Genomic DNA, 21124 nt, shown 5'->3' with positions numbered 1-21124 from the left:
ATTTTCCATCAGCTCGACTCACTCAAATATTCTCACCGTTAACTTTTGGGGTCAATAATAAATATTAAAACCTGTAGATTTAATAAGTCAATGTAGGTGTTCTGTGCCTTTTGAGACCACTTTATCTTTCCATCAAAGATGAAACAAGCTTCTCAAATGAATAAAAAATAGGGCCTCAAGTGATTACAAGTGAGAGCAATTTGGGCTTTTCTCTCAGAACCTGGCAGTAGGCACTTTTGAGCTTCTTCTGACTGCCTAGACGGTCTGCATAAGCACTGCTCTCGCTGTTACATTTTTAGGTAAATATTTCCAATCTGTATGTACAGACCTTCAGGAAAGGTGTTTGCTGCCACTCCAGGCATGCGGGACGATGCAGGTCTGGATCCCGCCAGGCTCTGTTGAGTCTGATTTGCGTTGCAAGTCTAGTTTTCCTTGGTGCTTCCTATAATCTCCTCAAGTTCAAAGAGCGCTTAGCTGCTTGTCTTTGTCAAAAACCCTGTTGGAGATCTTTTATGTCGAAGATGTAGGATTTCTCCGCATGACTTTGATTATTTATTCATTCCACTTCTCTGGTGTATGATAGCGCTGATATCATGAAGACCCCTTGTCTTGCACTGCTCTTGCTCTGAAATTCATGGAGATTTAGTGCCTTTGAAATTGTTTTAAAAGGAAAGGAAAAGTTTTTGAAGTCCCTTTTTTTTTTCTTCTTCTATTCCCCTCAACAGTGCCGCAGCACATTTTTCCAGCCTTCCACGCTCCTTTGCCAATTGACATGCGCCACCAGGAAGGACGATACCATTATGAACCTCATTCTATCCACGCTATCCACGGGTAAGTCTTGCACGTCCTCTCCCATGCCTTACTAAAAAGTTGGCTGCCCACAGTATGCCGAATCCCACTGCTAATGTCCCAGGGATTTGCTGCCCTCCTAGCAGGCTGGTCCCATCCAGTGGCAATACTGACCTGCCTGGCAGGAGTGCTCTACAGCTCTGTTAAACCTATAGAAGTGTCATGTAGCAGTGGGATGGGAGTGCAGGGCTTCTGTGTTGTTGTCCGGCTGAGGTCCCGGAGACAGACTTGACTTGCATTTCTGCACCTGTGGTCATTCCTGGCACTGTCTTGGTGAAGACCCAATGTGGCTCCCTCCGTTGGGAGACCTCATGTACCATTCCTCCCTGCTCGCCAGTTGTGGGGTTAGCAGGGAAAGGCTGCCAGGAATACCATAATTCACTTTGATTTCACTGGACAATGGCCTGGACAGGCTGGATGTTTTTTTCTAAAATGCAGTAAAAAGGCAGGTTGTCATGTGGTGTCAGTGTCTGCTCTGGAGGGGCAGGACCCTGGGCTTCAGTGGTGACCTCCTCGTGAGAAACCTCCTCCCCAGGGCAGCTGATGGCCAGCAAGCACAGGCACCAGTTGGGGGCTGTACCCTGAGAAAGGGGGTCGGGGTTAATCTCCTCATCCAGGACATGACAGCTCAGTAGTCCACAATGCCTTGGAGGACATGTTTATAGAGAGATCTGTGCTCAACTCCTGTAAGCTATGACCAGGGCAGGGAAAGAGGAGCCAGCATAGATGCGAGCAGAGGCTGTAGTGACTGTGTGGCGGAAGGGTTTGTCCCTGAAACACACCATCCCTGTGGGAGGTGAGGAGCAGCCTGGTGGTTGGTGGTCCCATGGCCATCCTGAAATTGCTCAACCCACGGTTGTAACATGGGGCTCACCCATCAGCTGAGGGACAGGTCCCAGGGCATTTGCTGTAGGGGAACCCATAAGGGCTGGAAACATTTTTCAGGAAGAGCAAGGAAAAAACAAACAGGGCTCATCACTTAAACTCTCATTTGATCCCTCTGTTGACTCCAGAGCCCTGCTGCAGCCTCGCCGTCTGGCTGGGGTCAGCGGTCACCCAGCTTTGCAGGGGCTGTTTCTAGAGCTGTGCTTTTTCTGGATAGATGCGAGTGGGGGAACAACCCCCAAGAGGCAACTAGTGCAGACAGTGGCAGCCAGGAGATCTGTGGAGTCTCACAGCTACCGGGGATTTATTCTGTTTCCAATATGCTGCAGGACAAAATGACAGGGCATTCCCCTGGATCCTACCAGAAGTCAAACCATTGTATTTTTGGCTGAGAGTCCGTTTGACTGGATGTTTAAAGGGACAGACCAGCTCCTTCCATGCTGTGCGAAAAGGGGAAAAGACAGAGCAGGTTACTAACATGGGATTTGGGGGAGCTGAATGAAATAGTTCTGCTCTTGCGTGCAAGTGCATGCAAAAATTGTAGACAGAAGGAAAACAGATTAATAAAATATATACTGGAAGATAGTTAATAAGCCGGAGCTCTGGCTGATAAAGGACAGACTGACTTCTGAAAGGGGCAATGTTCAAAACAGTGGTTAGAAGACAGGTTGGCAGATGTCTCAGATGTTTGGCACCAGGTTGAGTATCCCACTCGGTGCTCTATTTCGTTCCTTGTGGGCAGGACAGGGTGCGTGGCATCTGCAGCAGCTTCTTTAGTGGGATCACGGAGCAAGGTCTTCTCCAAAACGCAACCGACAGCTCTCCAGCTGGTGCCATGTACCTGTGAATCATAAAGCTCAGTGACGGGAGCTGGTATTTTATTATATTGGGGTTGTCCAGCTGATCAAGCCTGGCCAAGCGTACAGTGCTGGCAGATCAGGTTTCAGTTCATCTGCGCCAATATTAATAATCCACTGTCTTAACAGTGACCGCATTTTTCTGACAGGACCAAGAGTGTCCTGCTTAGTATTTGGGTAGAGTTGTTGGTAAATAGCTATTGCCATTCTTCTTTGGGATTCTTCACCTTCCCAGCAGCATCTCACACAAAAACAGCTTGTGAGGTACTGGAGAGAAAACTTGCTTGTTGTTCTTAGAAGATGAAACATAGTTTTCTCTGAAATGTTTGGTAAGATCAGTCTTACTACCTGGGCATTGTGCTGAAGGTTGCCTTTGCGGCTGGTGAAGCACCAAAGCTGAGCAGCCAACTGCTTCTTATCCATGGGGTTTCTTTAGGGTCAAGAAAATGCCGCTTCTGTTCAGCTCTTTTCCAAGTGCCTTGGACTACAGCACAACCACCGTGGGAAAATTTTCACCAGTTGTGGAGTTAGAATCTCAACCATTTTTGCTCTTTCAATTTTATCTGCAAACATCTTAACATCATGCCCTGCCCTTTCCTCCTCTAGTTTTTGTTCTAATTCTCTTTTGTTTTCCTCTTCTCTGGTCTCTGCTCTAAAGCTTATAACATAGTGCCACCCTCCTCACAGGAGGCTGTCCAATGTGAAATTATCCAGAACATAGTGGTGGAGCTGTGCTAGAGCATGCATAGAGGTTGTGTGTCTCTTGTTCAGTAGGCTGGGTGGACTCTGTGGGCATGGTCAAGCCGCTAAAGCCTCTAGAAATTTTAACTCCATCCTGGTGGTGCAGAAATCCATCCTTCTGTCCATCCTTCTGTTTAAAGTAAACAACTAAAAATAAAAAAAGCATGTGCATATTTTCACTCTAGAAAATTATGGTAAATGTTCAGAAGAAAAATTGTGTCAGAGTTTTAGGTTTATGATTAATGTGATTGGTGCCTGACAGAGAGCCTCCAATTCATCAACCCCATATTCTAGCTGTCTGCTGTCTTGCCGGTACCAAATTTATCTAATTACATGAACATTGCACAGCAAATTAAGTGTAGTCTCATTTGTTGCTAACTATGGGGTCTTATTATCTGCCTGCTGCATTATGTCAAAGGTTGGTTTCCTGATTGCTCAATGTGACATGGCAGTGCATTCCCCTTCATCACTGTTTGCATTTGGCCTAATGAGAACATATGTTATTTTATCATGACTGGAAGGAATTCATCTGCAAGGCTCTCCTAAGCAGGACGACATGTGGGACCCTTTTCTTGAGAATATGGTTGGGAATATGGAAAAGTCAAGTAATAAAAGATACACATGCTAAGACGGGGGCCTGAAAGATTTGTTGCCTTTCTGCTCACTGTTGTCAGTCCATATCCCTCAGTCATTTCCTTGTTAAACAGCATGACAAATAATTTTCAGGGGTTGAGTCTTCTTCCAAATCACTGAGCATTTATTGTATACATTCAGAAGCAGGTCATGGTGGTATTGCCTTGAAATATACTTCTAGATATATTTTTTTCCAGGGTAAAATAGTGTTTCTCCAGTCATTAGGACAACTCACTTTTCTATAAACCCCTGCTGGTTTTAAGTCTTTAGTGATACACCACTCTTTCCTTTTTTTGACTTTAAGAACAATTTGGCAGAATCACAATGCTTGCTTGGCTAGTCTAGAAAAATAAAGTATCTCATTCGGGTGATCCTTGAGCTCTCTGCAGTGCAAACCAACAGGAATATTTTGGATTCAAGGCATCGACCTGGATTCTGATGCTTGTGAACTTATGTTCATATGGAGGATTGGTGGAGAGGCAGGATTGGAGTCCTGTGGACACTGAGAAAGGATGTAATCCAGAATGGAGTAAAACTGAGTATGGGATGAAATCTATTCCAGGGCTCTAGAGTTAGAGCAGAATGAATAAAGGAGATTGTATTAGTAGGTATACATTTTACGAGGTACTGCTTCCACAAAGCAACATTGTTCAGTATTAAGGCTGTGGCACTCAAAAGCTAAGAAATGACAGAATAAGTTTGCAGATTCCGACTTATTTTATATGCCATTACAATAATGCATTAAATTACACAGCCACATACTGGTTTTCCCTGGGAGACTCGCCTCTCCTGCAGCACAGGGTGGCCCAGGGTATGTGAGAGAGCAATGGTGGGTGTTATACGCATTTCCTGCATGCAGCTTTTATCAATTTGTTAGTATTTCAGTCTGCACCATTGGTTGTAGGCAGAACATAGATCAGTGTTACTGGAGCAAAAGTCATCAGCCAGGGTGTTTCAGCAGGTTCAAGCTGAACCAAATTCACTTCATAATTTGAGCAGGTCCTTTGCTAACAAAGGGGATATTTCATATTATAGTGAGCTTCTTCACAAAAGCTGGAGCCCAGTCTCTGCAGTAACTCCCTCCACTTTAAACCAAGGGGACTTTTAGCATCAGCTTTGCAAGATCAAGCCCTTGACTACAGAGGAAAGCTGCTGGCAGACACAGCAGGTGATTACTGATATCTCCCTTCCACTCCCCACTTTTAGGTGTGCTTAGCTACTCTCAACTTTTTTTTTTTAAAGCACAACAAAAATAACTAAAAACTCCTTAGCTCAGCTCAAAAGTCCCTGCCAATGCAAGAGCCTTCAGGGCTAACCCTTGTAAACAGCATGCCTAGGCTTGACTCAGCAAGAAGCTTTTTAACAGTAGCTCCTAAACTGTGGTTAAAACCAATCAAGCATTATGCAGTGTAACGAACAAAAGCAACCTTGTTTTTCTACCGACATCCTGGTGGTGTTTCAGAATGCAGTTCTGACATTATTTATTAAAAAAATATTTTTATTGTTCTCCTGTCCACACATAAAAATAGTAAAAAATAAGCCTGAGATGATAGTCACAAATTCCATGGCTTTCATGAAGACTGAATTGTCCCAAAGACCTAAACACAGAGAAGATTCCATCTCCATGATAATGTGGAGTTGCCCTTAATTTCCCTCTGGTAGGGATTTTATCTGGTTTAATCATGGGTCTTCCTCCACTTCCCTGAGATCTTAATATATTACAGATTTTCCCTGATATTCAGCCTACACTTTTTTTCTTTATCTGATCCTGTTACCCCTCCTTCTTGAAGTTTGTTTTCTTTTTACTATGTTAAAAATTACAGAATACCTTTGCAAGATCAGTTCCAATGTTCCTGAGCTGTTTAGGCAGGGTAATTCACAGGTGAGCAAGGTGACTGTTAAACTTTTAATCATAAAAAGGTTATGCCTCAAGTGTTTAAAAATTTGCCAAATTTTTTTGTTGAACCCAAGATTTTCCATGTCGGATATCTGTTTCAGGCTAGTTTTCTCTGCCCTTTGTTGTTTTTGTGAGATGCAGCCAAGGAGGCCATGTGGGGTTAAGGGAAAATATGTTGTTTAGCCATACAAAAAATAATCATCATCTTATAACTGTGCTTTGAGAAATGCCAATGTCTCTTGCTTTAGAGGTCGAATTTGCTATTGTCACAGATGTGCCTTTTGCTGTTCCTATTTAAAAAACAAAAACACACTCAAAAACGCTCTCAATTTTGCTGGATAGAAATCCTCTGAAAAATCTCACTTCCAACACACTCAGTGAAGGCGTGTTGGAGTTTTGCAGCAAAATTTTCCACACCCCCCCGTGACCCTGACCACACTCCAGCCAAGCCCTTCCAGGGCTTTACTGCCAGTGCTCCCCATTTTCTGATAGGGGCTCTCAGTCGTCCCTTCCACCCAGGGGGATTCATGACCACAGCTGACGGCGGAGGGGAGCTGGTTGCATCACAAACTCGTGGAGCCACCTCTATGCATTATCAGGTGTGCGTAAAGTGCCTTTGGTTAACCTCCACGGGACATGGCTCCCACGAGGCTGCAGCTTTGATCCCATCAGGCAATTTAGGATGGGACCCCAGGTAATGTTCATTCCTGCAGCAAGGATGCCGCTCGGTTGAGCCACAGAATGTACATGCCAATAAAACTGGTGTGTTTTCATATTTACTTTGCTACCGGAGTAGAAAATCTTTGGCAGGTTGTGATTGATGGTACTGTGCTGCTTTGGAGATAGAGCGAGCTCCCTCCGGAGTCAAAGCAAACAGCTGCTCAGAGAGGCCTTCTTATGTGTTTTTTGAAGTTTTACGACTTTCACCAAACAGATACATTGCTCATTTGGGAAACAGGTTTGGGGGCTCCCACATCCCATTTATTCTGTCCCCTTCTTTCCCACATGCTTCTTTTATTTATTTAAGAAAATAAGAATGTGTGAGTATGCGATGGTTTGCAGAGGCTGGTCCCCTCCAGAAGGCTGGGTCAAACCTCTCCCTGGTCTGTAATTAGCAGGAGTGTGTTGCTTTTAGGTGGCTCTATGGTAACCTACAGGAGGTGATTTGGGGAACTATCAATGCCAATCTCACTGTAAAACTACCAGGATTAATACTTGATGGTCATTTGATCCATCTCCAGGAGACCACAGACTAAATACTGGCCTGCTGCTGTCCTGTTTTGGGAGCAGGAAAAATTGCTTTAATTTCACCTGTTTTTTAGTTTTACCATCTCTAAAATGCTGCTACTGTAATACCCTCCTCATGTTTTCAGGGCTGTCAGGTGGTCTGTGACTTGCTCGGCTCCCCAGAAGGGGCTTGTGTCATGTTTTCAGGCACCAGGAAAGCAGTACACAGTGCTACCTACCTGTGCAGAAACTGGGAAGGTGCATGCTTAACATCTTCTGACCTCAGTGGAAGGACAGGCTGATCAGGTCTTCTGAAAATGGGGCAGACATAATCCAAAACACTCATCAGGGCTAGAATGTTTCTGTAGTTTTTTCCAATCTGATAAACTATTCTATGCAAAAAACACCAATCAATCAAACACAAAACCCCACAGCTTTCTCTTTTGAATCTTGTTAACAATTTTAAAGCATTTTCCATTATGAGAGAGATTTGCACATCTATGTTGTTCCTTAAATTGAGGAGATAGTTTCATCCTATGTGTTTAGTTAAATAACCCTCAGAATAATTTAAAAAACTCAAACCTGAATTCCAGAGGCACCTGAATGTACGTGGTTTCAGGTTCACTGAACTACACAGTAAGAAGCAGATTGGACTTAGAAATATTTGGGTTGGATCTTCAGTTGCTGAATGCCGGCATCACTGCACTGGCAAAAGGGGCCTCGGTGAGCTCAGATGGAGTCGTGCCCATTAGCACTCAGTGAAGATTTGGGCCACCAAGCTGCTGGTGCTGTGACACCACAATTTAGTGAATGAAAAACTGCAGCTCTAATTTAGCTTAATCACCACCAGAAGTGTAAAAACAGCTAGGAGGTTTTAGTATTGAGAACAAGAGCCTGATCTCTGGTCTTTTATGTAAATCTCTGGCATGTGTTCGTTTAATATGATGTCACTCTGTAATCCACCATTGCTTTTAAATGTCATTCTCAGAGCTCCATGTCAGCAAGTCTTAAGTGATAATCCCTTTGCTTACCTCACTTTAGGGTAGATTAAAAGTGACTTCATGCTTCCACCTTATCCGCTGTTAAGCTTGTGCTTTAGAAAAAATGTATTTGAACTCTATTCTCCCGCTGCTTTCTAAAGCGTTTCTAAACAGGGAGTGCGGGTCTTTCAGAAGCTATCTCAATGGTGTTTCCCATTCTCCATTTCTTTCAGCATCCTGTGAAAATGGATAAATGTTCAGTGCCAATCTCCTGCCCTTTTAAACTCCAGTGTTACAAATTTATTTTCCAAATTTTCTCTTGGCTAAATGTGGAGCATTGCCCCTGCTGGCCTCTTCTTTTTCGTAATCCTAAATCAATCCCCTCTCTAGATACTGTTTCACCTCTCACCAGCTTCTCACAGTCATGAGGACAGTGGTTTGACCCTCTGTAGCACTTTCTCCAGTACAGCACAGGGGTGTGTTGGTTCCCCCTTTCTGGTCCTGTATCTCCTGGTTAAACTTTTACTTTATCCTGTAGCAAATCCTTTCCCAATATAAAAAGCTCTCCATGAAGTTCACCATCCTAGCCCACCCTCCTTTTTTTCCCTCCCTGATTTTCACCCTTCTGCTCCTAGCACACCTCCTTGTGTAACATATCCCTCCAGATATTTGCTGCATGTTGTCATATCCTTCCTCACCGCACTAATGAACTGGCCAGGCTGCAGCCTGCAGCATATACTTAAATATCAATCTGCTCAGCCTCCTCATTTTCACTGAGTTTCTCTGAAATCCTTCCAGTTTGTGTGGAGATAGATGGACAAAACCCGTCCATCCCGTTGGCTTGTGAAATGAAGCCTGCAGCACATCACTTTTCAGGTGCTGGTTAATCTGGGTTCCCAGTTACCAGTGGCCATGGGAAGCAAATAACACAAGGTGCTGAGAGATAAAAACTAATGGCAGGAATGCTGGCTTGTAATACTGGAAGAAAAATGTAGGATTTTTAATGTCCATACAGAGCGGAAATTTTAAAATCTTATCCAAAAGTTCCCCCCACGCAATAAAGAGCAGAGAAGTCAATTTACCCTGGAAGGATGAAGGACTGAGTCAACTCTGCTGGGATTAGAACATGTGGTTCGAGGGATCCTAGGTATTTCGGGTCTGATTCTCAGACCACCCAGATGGCTGGGGGGAAAGGAAAAAAAAATAAAAATACTATTTTAAAAAGAACCCTGTTTGGTAGAATCTGGACACCCCGCCTGCAGCTAATGCTGTACCCACGCATCTGCACAAACCAAAGGGTAGAACTGGGTGCTGTTACTCTGGCAAATCTCAGATCTGCAGAGCTCTCTTGTGGGAATGTGTGTGTTTAAGTGAGCTTTCTAGATCCCTGGCTTTGACACTAAACCATGTAGGTATGTTTTTCTTCTGTGTGCCAGCAGACCATTTTGAGAATTTGTGATTTTACACAATTTTCTGCCTAGGAGGCTTTTCATGCCTGTTCTTTTATGTTTCACTGTTGATATTAAATAGACAACTAACACAGCTAAAATTTAGAGCAGTACTCAAGGGTCAAATTCTAAAAAGTGCCTGTATGGTTTCAGATTGTAAATCCCACTGTATAAGGTCTGGCTAACAACATTATTTTGAAAGTGGATGTTGTGGGTTTCAAAATAATGTTGACCCTTAGGGCCAGCTTATCAAGCACTGGTAATGCAAAGGCACAGTGGGTTTTTCAAACACGGTGGATCCCAGTTAATGTCTAACTCCCTCAACCTTCATTGAAACTCAGGACCCCAAAACCAGCCATAGTGAAGGAGTTAAGTACCTAAAAAATAAGAAAATCACCAGAATGGAGTTAAGAAATGCAAACATGTTAAGGAGGTGGCTTGTGCATGCTTGGAGTCCGGCATACTTGTTGAGGTCATACAGCTCCTGTAGGAGCATGCAGATGGCAGATCTTGTGGGAGGATATGCTATGGAAAAGCTATATTCAAGGCTTAATTGATATCAGTTGGCCAGACTCCAAGAGCAAGTTTACTACATTCCCTGCACTCACTTTATTGGAATGTACAGGGTTGGGTTTTGATATAATTGATTGTGGTAGCTGATAGTGAAACCAGGAGATTGAGAGCCTTTTGATGATTTTTTTAAGCTGATGCTTGCAGGGGGTACACCTTACAGCATGGCAGGAGCCTGGGAGGTAGGAGCTATCCTTTTCTACCCCCTGGGCTACAGCAGGACCTGGTCTCTTTGCTGCTGAACAACTGCTGTTAGATTAAATGTGAGAGTTAGGCTCCACCACCACCTCCCGTCCTTTCTACAATTGCAGCAGTGCATCAGTGTTTCTTTCATAGAGGTGGAGCCTCCTTACAGCAGAGGTATTTCCTCCTGCTGCAACTCATTTTATCTCTCTTACACCTCTCCCTACCCTGCACACATGTACCCTAGTCACTTATAAGAGCACCTGGGTCCAGTCAGGCAAGCCTGAAAAAATACGTTAGGGTTATTTGAAATGCAGTCATATTGAGCTTTTTCAGTTTAAGTCTCTCTAAGAAATAAATGTGTGTTCCTAAATCCTGTAAGGGCCTTTGAAATATTTTTCTTTTGATCCTGTAAAAGCATCCTGGAGAAGAATTTGTCTTATTCCTCCTCTTGCCTCTTCACGAGAGGCTTTCCTAGCTTGGTTCTGGAGCTACTTATATGGCTTTTGATTTGCAAACCAGCTGCAGAACATGGTACCTGTTGATTGAATGCTTCATCTGAAAGCTTCTTAAGATCCCACAGAGTAACCACACATGCCAGATTACCACTGGTAGAGGAAAGACTACTAGAGTGTGGTTAATACATTAAAAATAGGAAAGTTTCAAGCTTACAGCTCCATTAGGGTGATGTTCTTACATGCATATTCTTGTTTAAGACTATTTGTCTTCACTGTGAGATAAAACACTTGATTTCATATGCTGCCTTTCATTCCAACTCAAGTGCAGTACAATATTTTACACGAGAAAACTGCATTGTAGATAACAAAAAGCAGTGGGTAGAAAGATAGGGTGGTGAAGGAATTAATGCATTCAGTCATCAAATCAGTAAATGGAAGGAAGATTAATCTAATGGGTATTAGCAAAGCAGGAGAAGAGATATTTGTAGAAGGTATTTGAAAAGAAGTGATGAGCTGATGGGGCAGAGGGACATACAGTTTTCTTGTGTCGATATAGTCTTGGCAGTTGACTTCAGACCTGTAACAATAATGGATTATTTGCTGGTATTCTCATGAAGGGCTTCACTTCAGTTGGGTTTCTTTAGATAATTTTGTCAAAGTAGAAGTCAAGGCCTAATAAAGAGGGACTAGAGCTCTGTGGTTATTTCCACATAACATTGCTGTGAGTCCAGCAGCATCACACAGATCCCAGAACTGGTGTCAAACAGGCCAACTTAGAGGAGCCTAGCCGCAATGGTGCCATCTGACAAAATGTCCCGGTGTTTGCTTCTTAAGAAGAGGAAGTTTTCAAGTGTTTGATGTGCTGCTTTGAGTAACTGATCATCACTCAGGTCAAACCGTGTGATGGTTCTGCTTGTTTGAAAAGACACTCAGGGAGCCACTGATGCTTTCAGTTCTTTGGAAGGAACCAAAATGAGATCTTTGCTGCTGTTTTACTCTGATCACGAGGCACCCATTTTGTGACAGCATCTGGAGGGGGTCAGGGTACAGCATGAGAATTAGTGTGTGGTAGGGACCAGGTCAGGGTGAATAACTATCGTCTGTAGACCAGTGGGAAGGATTTTGTAGTTGGTTCCCGGGGGAGAAATCATATAAAAGTTATTTCTAGCTTTTTCCCTTTCTTCCTAGTTCTCCAGCCCAACTGTTTGTCTGTAAGAAGTAATGTCAGGAACTGATGAAAAGTGAGGTATCGGCAAAGTTTTATCCAGTACATTTGAGTGTTTAAATAGTTATTACCTGTTTGTATATTATTCCCAGTAGGAGCCTCTAAACAGAGAAATTATCATAGTGAAATCAGTGTCAGCAGATGCCAAACCACTTTATTCACTTGGAAAAATAAAAGACTTCCAAACTCCAAATAAATTTCTAGCCATCTTTGGAAAAGAAATCGTACACACACACATAACCAAACCAGTTTTCAGGTTAGGTCAGGAAAGTTCAAACCCTCCCTGAGGGCAGACAGCAAATGAGATGACCAGAATGTAAGAGACTAAAATGGAATTGAGCCAGGTTAGATATTTTACAACCCACGTCGCTTTAAGAGTCCCACAGGACTTTTAATGAGGACAAACGCACTGGACTTTTGGGCTTCAGTGGATAGGAATGACAGCCGCTCCGTATTCCTCACCAGAGCACCGTCACGTGGCTTTGCCTAATGAGTCAGAGGGAGAGGCGCTCTCCCACCAACACCACTTCCTCGATGTCCTGGGATTTTCTTTGCAAGTCATCTATTCAAGCCTTGGCTAGGTCTTGACCTCTCTTGGCATGTGAGATCTAAACCTGGTATGACTCCAGACTTCCCTCGACCGCGTCTGGTTTGAATCCTGTCGGTGCCGAGACGAGTGTTACCGCAAGAATAAGAAACTCTTCAAAGAGTTGTTTGTTTGTTTGTTTAAGAGCCAGTTTCTGCCAAATGTGAAGCAGGTAGGAGTGCTGTGAGCTGTAGCTTCTTTCCCTTCAGGTTCTGATGTGCTGATGGACCTCAGGATCCTACCAGCCTGGTTTCTCCATGCTTGATCTCTGCAAGGCAGGGTTTGCATTTCTGCTGAATTATGTGACAGTTTCTGACAAGGACAGATGGTGAGCAGAGACTTGGTCTTGGTTTGCACACAGACATTGCATTCCTCCAGGTATGTCACGCTGGTGCAATGTATTGGGTGAGTGACCTTTTCCAGTGGGACTCAGTGAGTAAATGGCACAAACTGAGGAACTGAAAATTCCTTGAGACTCCTTGCACTGAAGAGCAGATCATGCTTCCTCACAAAATCTTGCACTAGATGCAGTGGTTTACCATCCCTTCATTTGGTTTTTGGCTGTTGCCAAACTGGCCTTCATCCAGACTCTGGTTACTATGATTGATTTCATTGCTTTGCCGTTCATAAACCCAACCCCAACCCTACCAACTCTGTGTTCATTGGTGACTTTTCTCCCAGGCAGGGCAATTTTGTGGTTCACACATTTACCAGCAAAATTGCTGTGATCTATGAACTTCCAGTGCAGTTAGGAATTGTGACTTCATGTGTTTGCATGTGTGCAGTCTCCCTTACTTACCAGTACGAGGCCTCAATCTAATCTCTTCCTCCCATTATCATTCTCAGTGGGTGAAAGCTAGGCTGAAAGATAATCTCCTTGCCTACAGTACATCACGGTCTGCACTCCCCCTGATTGCATTTGAGTTTCAGATGAAAGACCCTCTGGAGTCGAGGAGCAAATCTTCAATGAAAATGAAACTGGAGACTTTTAGAAGTTCTTAAAGGTTGAAGGTAGGAGATCGAGATGGTACAGCCAGGGAATCTGGCATCATTGGAAGTGTCACAAAAGCTTGACAAAGACCAGGAGCGCAGTGACCAGGACAGGCAAATGGGGTGTGGTGCATCAGTTTGCACAGGCAGGACATTCAGGGAGGGCCATGCCACTTTAAAAGGAGGCTGCAACCCACTTGCAAGGAGCTGAGAACAGCAAGAGCTATGTTATCCACCAGGCAAAAGTCTGTGCCCTCAGCACCCTTCAAAGCTCCTCCAGCTGCAAGAACTGATACAGCCACCCAAACAGACCTTTCAAGGGAACATGCAGCCATCCAGTTCCTGGGCTGCCAGGGTGTGCCTGTGTTTCAGGTCAGTATCTGATGGCAGCAAGTGAGCTCACCTGTGGGAGATGTGCCCAAGTAAAGGAGCCCCTCAGCCTGGTAACAGAGCTTCAGGAGGAGGCGTCTAGGCTGAGGAGTATCAGGGAGTCAGAGAAGAAGATTGACTGGTGGAATAGTACTCTACCATCCTGAGACAGATGCACCAGCCAGCCATGGCATAAGAGGCAAAGGACCCCCTACCCCCTCACCACCAGGTAAGAGGAGACCCAGGAGACAGGGGAGAATGGAAGCAGGTTACTGCTCAGGGGTACCAGGTGAATCCATTCTCAGCCTTCCTCACCCTCCAAGGTGCCTGTACGCAACAGGTATGAGGCCCTGGAATTGAACAGGCAGACAACTGATGATGTGGACAAAAGTCCTTCTGGGATAGAGGGGTCATCTAAGCAGTCTACCCCCCACATCAGAACCACTCATGTTAAGAAAAAAAGAAGGGTAGTTGTCATACGTGACTCACTTCTGAGGGGAACAAAAGGTCCAATATGTTGACTGAACCCAACCCACAGGGAAGACTGCTGCCTCCCCGGGGCCAGGGTAAGAGATGTCACTGGAAAACTTACTAGTCTGGTACGGTCCTTAGACTATTACCCACTATTGGTTCTTCATGTCAGCAGAGAATAGATAACAAAGAGAAGTCCAAAGGCAATCAAAAGGTATTTCAGAGCTTTGAGGCAGCTGGTTGAAGGATCAAGTACTCGGGTAGTATGTTCTTGCATCCTTTCAGTAGCAGGGAAGAATATTAAATGTAACAGACAGATCCAGCTCATCAACACATGGCTCCGAGGCTCGTTTCATTAGCAGAGCTTTGGGTTTTTCAATCACGGGATGGTCTAGTCATCACCAGGTCTACTGACATCTGATGGAATGCACCTTCCTCAGAAGGGAAAACGGGTTTTTGCTCAGGAGCTAACAGGGATGATTGATAGAGCTTTAAACTAGATTGGAAGTGGGAAAGGGACAATACCTGGCTAGTCAGTGATGAGTAACGGGATGGAATGCCAAAGTTCGAGAAGCTGTGTGCTAGTGAGATTCTTCAGACTGCTCTGAAGACTGCTTCAGAGTCTTCAGACTGGGCACAATGAACCACACTTAAAGTGTTTCTACACAAATGCACGCAGCATGAGGAACAAGCAAGAGGAGCTGGAAACCTTGGCCCAGTCCTAGAGATATGACATCATTGGCATAACTGACACTTGGTGGAATGAGTCCTGTGACTGGTGTGCCATGATAGATGGTTACAGACCCTTCAGGAGGGATAGGCAGGGCAGGCAAGGTGGGAGGGTGGCATTGTATGTAGTGGAAAAGCTGGAATGCATGGAGCTTGAAGTTGGTGATGGCACAGTTGAAAGCCTCTGGGATTAAGGGACAGACAAACAAAGCAGATGTTGTCATGGGAGCCTACTATAGGCCACCCAGCCAGCATGATGACACTGATGAGTTATTCTTCAAGGAACTAAAGGATGCCTCTAAGTCATCTGCCCTTGTCCTTATGGGGGAATTCAACTTGCCAGATGTCAACTGGGAATACCACATGGCTGGGACAAGCAGGTCCAGAAGATTCCTAGCCCATCTGTATAACTTCTTGGTACAGGTACTAAGGGAACTGACCAGGAAAGGTGCCTTCGTCAATTTGCTGCCCATTAACAGGGAGGGTCTTGTGGGTGAAGTAGTGACTGGTGGCTGCCTTGGCCACAGCAACCATGAAGCAGTCAAGTTTAAAATCTATGGTAACAGAAGGAAAACTGCCAGCAAGAGGTCAACCCTGGATATGAGGAGAGCAGACTCCAGGTTGCTCAGGGAACTACTTAGTAAGGTCCCCTGAGGAAAAACTTTTGAAGGTGCTGGGGTCCATCAGTGCTGGTCACTTTTTGAGTACCACCTCCTAAAAGCACAGGAGCAGGCAATTCCAAAGTGTAGGAAGTCAAGCAGGTGAGGCAGAAGGCCAGCTTGGCTGAGCAGAGATCTTTTAGAATTAAGGTGAAGAAAGAAATTATATGTCCAGTAGAAGCAAGGTCAGGCAACATGGGAGGACTACAGAGTTGCTGCTCACCACTAGAGGGAGGAAATTCATGTGGCCAAAACTCATTTAGAATTGAAGCCAGCCAGTACTGTGAGGGACAATATAAAGGGCTTTTAAAAATATGTCAATGGCAAAAGGCAGGCCAGAAATAACATTGGCCCGTTGCTTGCTGAGAATCGTCATCTCACAAACAGGGACATAGGCAATGCAGAGATGTTTAATGCTTTCTTTGACTCGGTCTTCAACGCTGATGATGGGCTCTGGACTAGAGAACCATGACTGGGAATGATAAACTCCCAATCAACCCCAAACTAGTGTGGGACTTGCTGCTCCAGCTGGATCCCTATAAGTAGATGGGGTATGATGAGATTCATCCGAGGGTACTTAAAGAATTGGCTGATGCCATAGTGAGACCTCTCTCAATGATTTTTCGATGCTCTTGGGAATCTGGAGAGGTCCTAGTTGACTGGAAGCTGGCATATATTGTCCCAGTCTTCAAGAAGGGCAACAGGGATGACCCCAGTAACTACAGGCCTGTCAATCTCACTTCTGTGCCTGGCAAAATTATGGAGATTATTCTGGGAGTTACTGAAAAACACCTGAAAGACAACACAGTTACTGGTCCCAACCAGCACTGATTCATGAGGGGAAAGTCCTGCTTAACGAACTTAATTTCTTTCTATGACAATGTTACCCACCTAGCTGATCAAGAGAAGCCAGTCGATGTAATCTTTTTGGATTTCAGTAAAGCTTTTGATACTCCCTCTCACAGTACCCTCCTGGACAAAATGTCCATCATACAGCTGGATTAACACGTAACGCAGTGGGTGAGCAATTGGCTGACAGGTCAGGATCAAAGGGCCATAGTAAATGAGGTTACATTGGGCTGGTGGACAGTCACTAGCAGGGTTCTGCAGGGATCTGTCTTAGGGCCAGTACCCTTTAATGCCTTGATAAATGACTTCGGTGCAGGACTTGAAGGAATACTAATTAAGTTTGCTGATGACACAAAATTGGGAGGAGCTGTTAACACTCTCAAGGGCAGAGATGCCCTGCAGGGGGATCTAGACAAATTAAAGAGATGGGCAATCACCAACCACATGAAGTTTAACATGGACAAGTGCTGGATTTTGCACCTGGGGCACAGCAGCCCTGGATGTACATGCAGACTGGGGAACAAGAGGCTGGAGAGCAGCTCCACAGGGAGGGATCTGGGGGTCTTGGCTGATGGCAAGTTGAACATGAGTCAGCAGTGTGCCCTGGCAGCCAAGAGAGCCAACCATGTCCTGGGGTGCATCAAGCCCTGCATTGCAGCCAGTTAAGGGAGGGGATTGTCCTGCTCTGCTCTGCACTGCTGCGGCCTCACTTTGAGTGCTGTGTGCAGTTTTGGGCGCCACAGTATATTAAGGATACAAAGCTAGAAGAGAGTGTCCAGAGGAGGGCCTCGGAGTTGGTCAAGGGTTTAGAGGGGAAACCATAGGAGGAGTGGCTAAAGTCACTTGGTTTACTGAGCCTGGAGAAAAGGATGCTGCGGGCAGCCCTCATAGCAGTCTGCGGCTTCCTCACAAAGGGGGGGGGGGGGGGGGGGGGGGCGCTGACCTCTTGTCTCTGGTGAGCAATGATATCACCTAAGGGAACAGCAGAAAGATGTGCCAGGGGAGGTTTAGGTTGGATATTAGGAAAAGGCTCTTCCCCCAGAGGGTGGTGGAGCACTGAAACAGGCTCCCCAGGTGGGTAGTCATGACACCAAGCCTGGCAATATTCAAGAAACATTTGGACAATACCCTCAGAGATATAGTGTGAATTCTGGGGTTGTCCTGTGCAGGGACAGGGGTTGGACTCGATGATCCTTACAGGTCCATTCCAGCTCAGGACTTTTTATGGTTCTATAATTCCGTGAAATATTCCAGTGAAAATCCATGGGTACAATAGCATGAGCTGCATTTCTTGTTTATTTTTGGCTCATCAACTTTTGTCCTGCTTTGTTGAACAGAAGAATGAGAGCTTTCAAGTGGGACTTCTGTAATTAAAAGTTTATCTCCTACGCTTAGGTTGTTACAACTCTTCTTGTAGTTGCACTGTCCCTCAGATACTCTATGACTGAGCTTAGAAAATGGCCTGTGCCTTCTTGTACATTTTTTCTATTGGCTAAAAGCTCTTTTATAGCAGGTGGGAACGGTTGTATTAATCCTTACAGCATTCATGAGTACCAAATGAGTACTGCAGTGCTGAATAAGAGTAATTATTTTGCTTTAAGAGTAATTATGAACGGCTTTAAAACTTGCACTGTAATGTGATGAGCATGAAGGGAATTGTTAATATTAGAAGTTCAGTTCTGGATAGTTGAATTTTCGTGGTTACTAATAACACTGCAGATTATTTAAACTATAAAATTTTTTTAAAATCCCCTTTATTTTCACCTGTTATGTCCTTTGGTTATTTTAGCAAATCAAGCAGAAGATACAACTAAAAAGAAAAGAAAAAAAAAAAAGTATAGGCAAAGTACAGGACCTTAAGTCCTATTTTCAAAGTAATCTCCAAGCCAGAAGTATGTAGACATCAAAATCCCATCAGCAGCCTGCTCTCACAGTGAATGCATGTAGGAGTTTATACCCCACTGAAATCAACTTGGGCTGCAAAAGATACTTAAAGGTGTAAAAAGATGACTGATGGGACTTTCAAAAGCTGCTACCACACAGAACTCGCTGCTGGGATTTCCGCATAGCTTTGATTTCCATTTTTGGTTTGTTCATTGCTGTGTTGTCTAAACAGGTAAAATAATCCACTGCATCTGAGCAGCTCTATTTTCTCATTCCCAGACTATACTACAATGGCCCTGTGTTTGCCTTTTCCAAAACTGGAGAGAAACATTTAAATAAAATTTTGTGTTGAATTATTAAAGCCACTGCAAATATTTTCATTAAAATTTGAGTATGTTTAACATCCCTTCTCTTGAATTTTAAATAGAACCAATACTTGCTGACTTAATTACCCAGCAATATATCTTTTTTAGATTTTTACCTTATATTAATAAAACAAGTGTATTTACATAGTTCCAGCCTAAGCAAATCTCATTTTACTGACGAAGTGCATCATTTAAAGGGCACACAATGTTAACACCTTTTGGCTCGCCTGAGACTTTACATCATGCTACACATTGAATCCATAGTGAGCTTTATCCTTCCTGATAAAATGTTAAAAAAACCCCTCACACAACTCTGGTCATTCTAAACTGTCTCCAAAACATACCTGTTTTCATTGAGGTTATTGAGTCAGATGGACTTTGGCTGCTGTTTTGGCAAGTGATGGCTATAACGTATGAGTCCAGCAGTATGGACCATCACCAGAACAGTTAGCATGAGAAGGATGTCTGAGGGTCTTTGACAGCATTGATGCTGTGAAAAAAAACAAAACCAAACCTGTTTTTCAGACAGCACCCCAAACCCAGCTGTAGTTCCCTAGAAAGGAGAGGGTAAAGAGTGACTGTGCCTCTGTTGTTGCACGGTTTAGGAGAGAAACAGCTTCAGTGACTTGGCATCAACCTCGTGCTTTGGGGAATTAGATGTGATATCTAAGGTTGGGTTGGGGTCATTTAAGGTTCAGCTAAAGACTGGAGATGCTGGATTTCCTATCTTAACCCAGCTGAGCTTAGTGCCCTGCTTTTACCTGAGCTGAGGGAAGGATTGGGGCATCTAAAATTGATGTGGGTTACCATGCAGGCAAAAAGGCAAGCAAGAGTGGTGGCCAGGGGAAGTGAGGCCACAGCACAGCCTTGAGGACAGAGGTCACCGGAAGGTGGTGGCATGGTGATGAGCTGTGCTGTGCTCAGCCATCCTCTCTTGCCAGGCTGGTGAGCGCCAGACCCACTGGACCCTGACGCAACCACGGCAGATGCATAACGGTGGGCTCTTTGGCCTCAAAAGGCAATGTGTGTGTTTGCCTCACTGTCCAGCTAAGATGACAACAACTCTTTGAGATGTTTTTCTGCATTTGCATTTACAAAAGCTGGATAAGCCTTTTTTAAAAAAAAAATATCTGATAAGTAGCAGGCAATTGAATTAACCACTGTTGACTGTATTGCTGTCTCTTAACAAACTCCATCTGTATGGTCTCCCTTTGTAGACACAATTTTATAACTTAATTTCCCTACCAAAACATCAGTGTTTACTTAGTAAGAAATCTGTTCTTTGTCAGCTTAAAACAGTGATTTCTTTATTACCACTCTGCACAAGGAATGACAGCACAGAGTTGGCACTGGAGCAAGTCTGGTTGAGTCTACAGCGTTGTAATGGAAACAGGGTGAACTGAGGGTCAAGTGTAATGGGATTTGTATACAGAAATGTGTCTGCATAAGGAATAGCTGCATTAGATAAGAGAATGAAAGATGAGGTCTGCAGGTCTCCCTTTGCATGGCATTGGGAGGAAGGTGTCTCCATACGTATACGGCACTGCTGACGTGGGAGACGGGGTTACATCTGCGCCAGCATAGCAAAGATGCCTAAATCACACGTGCGTGCTCTGGTGCTAGCTGACGTTGGTGGGTGTTGGATGGGTTGGGGCGGTGGTAGGTGATTACTCTGAGAATGTCTTCTAAGTAATTTTTATTGATTTTGGAAAGCATAGGGTCAATGAGGGGTTTAAAAGCTGTTACAGTCTGTGGCCTCCCTAAAAATTTTAGATCAGGATTGCCGAACATGGCATCATGAATTTAATCCAAATAACAAGAGGTTTACAGGGGTTTTTGCTATCCTTCCCAGCACCTGAAGGAGTTTTTTGTGATTCCCAAGGGTTTTGCAAACCACTGGTTGAAAAGCACTAGTGTAAACTTTCAGCAGTAAACAGCTAGGGAACATCAGATGCCTATTCCTTCCTTGATAAATATGTTATACTTTCCTGTGTCATTGGAAAACTGGAAAAATAGGGGAGGAGCTGTAGAGAATGACACCAATGTATCTGGGAGAAAAAGGGATTTGGAAGGTAGGCTTCTCGGGTGGTAAGTAGATGACAAGATATAAAACACCTCATCCATGAGCTAATGATCTGGGGGATGGGGGGAGCATCCTGGCTCTTTTAAAGTCCTTTGGGCTTGTACAGTTCAGCAAGTGCTGAACTTGTGCTGGGGGTTTACCACAGTACTGGGCTTCTGTTTATTGCGTTTAGTTTCTCCTGCTATA

General features: G+C 44.3%; 1 protein-coding gene across 6 annotated transcripts in view; it reads left to right on the top strand.

The window, feature by feature from the left end:
- The window catches only part of GLI2 (GLI family zinc finger 2), a 205089-nt gene that overhangs the window by 130462 nt on the left and 53503 nt on the right, over positions 1 to 21124 (top strand). For 5 of the 6 annotated variants that reach the window (XM_064451242.1, XM_064451241.1, XM_064451247.1 and 2 more), the window contains one exon: positions 726 to 831. The exons of the other annotated variant lie outside the window; for it this stretch is intronic. In XM_064451242.1, the coding sequence (XP_064307312.1) occupies positions 726 to 831 (106 nt within the window). The remainder of the gene's footprint in view (positions 1 to 725; positions 832 to 21124) is intronic. 6 annotated transcript variants of the gene reach the window in all.

The sequence above is a fragment of the Phalacrocorax carbo genome, chromosome 5, assembly GCF_963921805.1.
Source record: "Phalacrocorax carbo chromosome 5, bPhaCar2.1, whole genome shotgun sequence".
Classification (NCBI taxonomy): Eukaryota; Metazoa; Chordata; class Aves; order Suliformes; family Phalacrocoracidae; genus Phalacrocorax; species Phalacrocorax carbo.
This window is presented reverse-complemented; position numbering and strand designations above follow the sequence as displayed.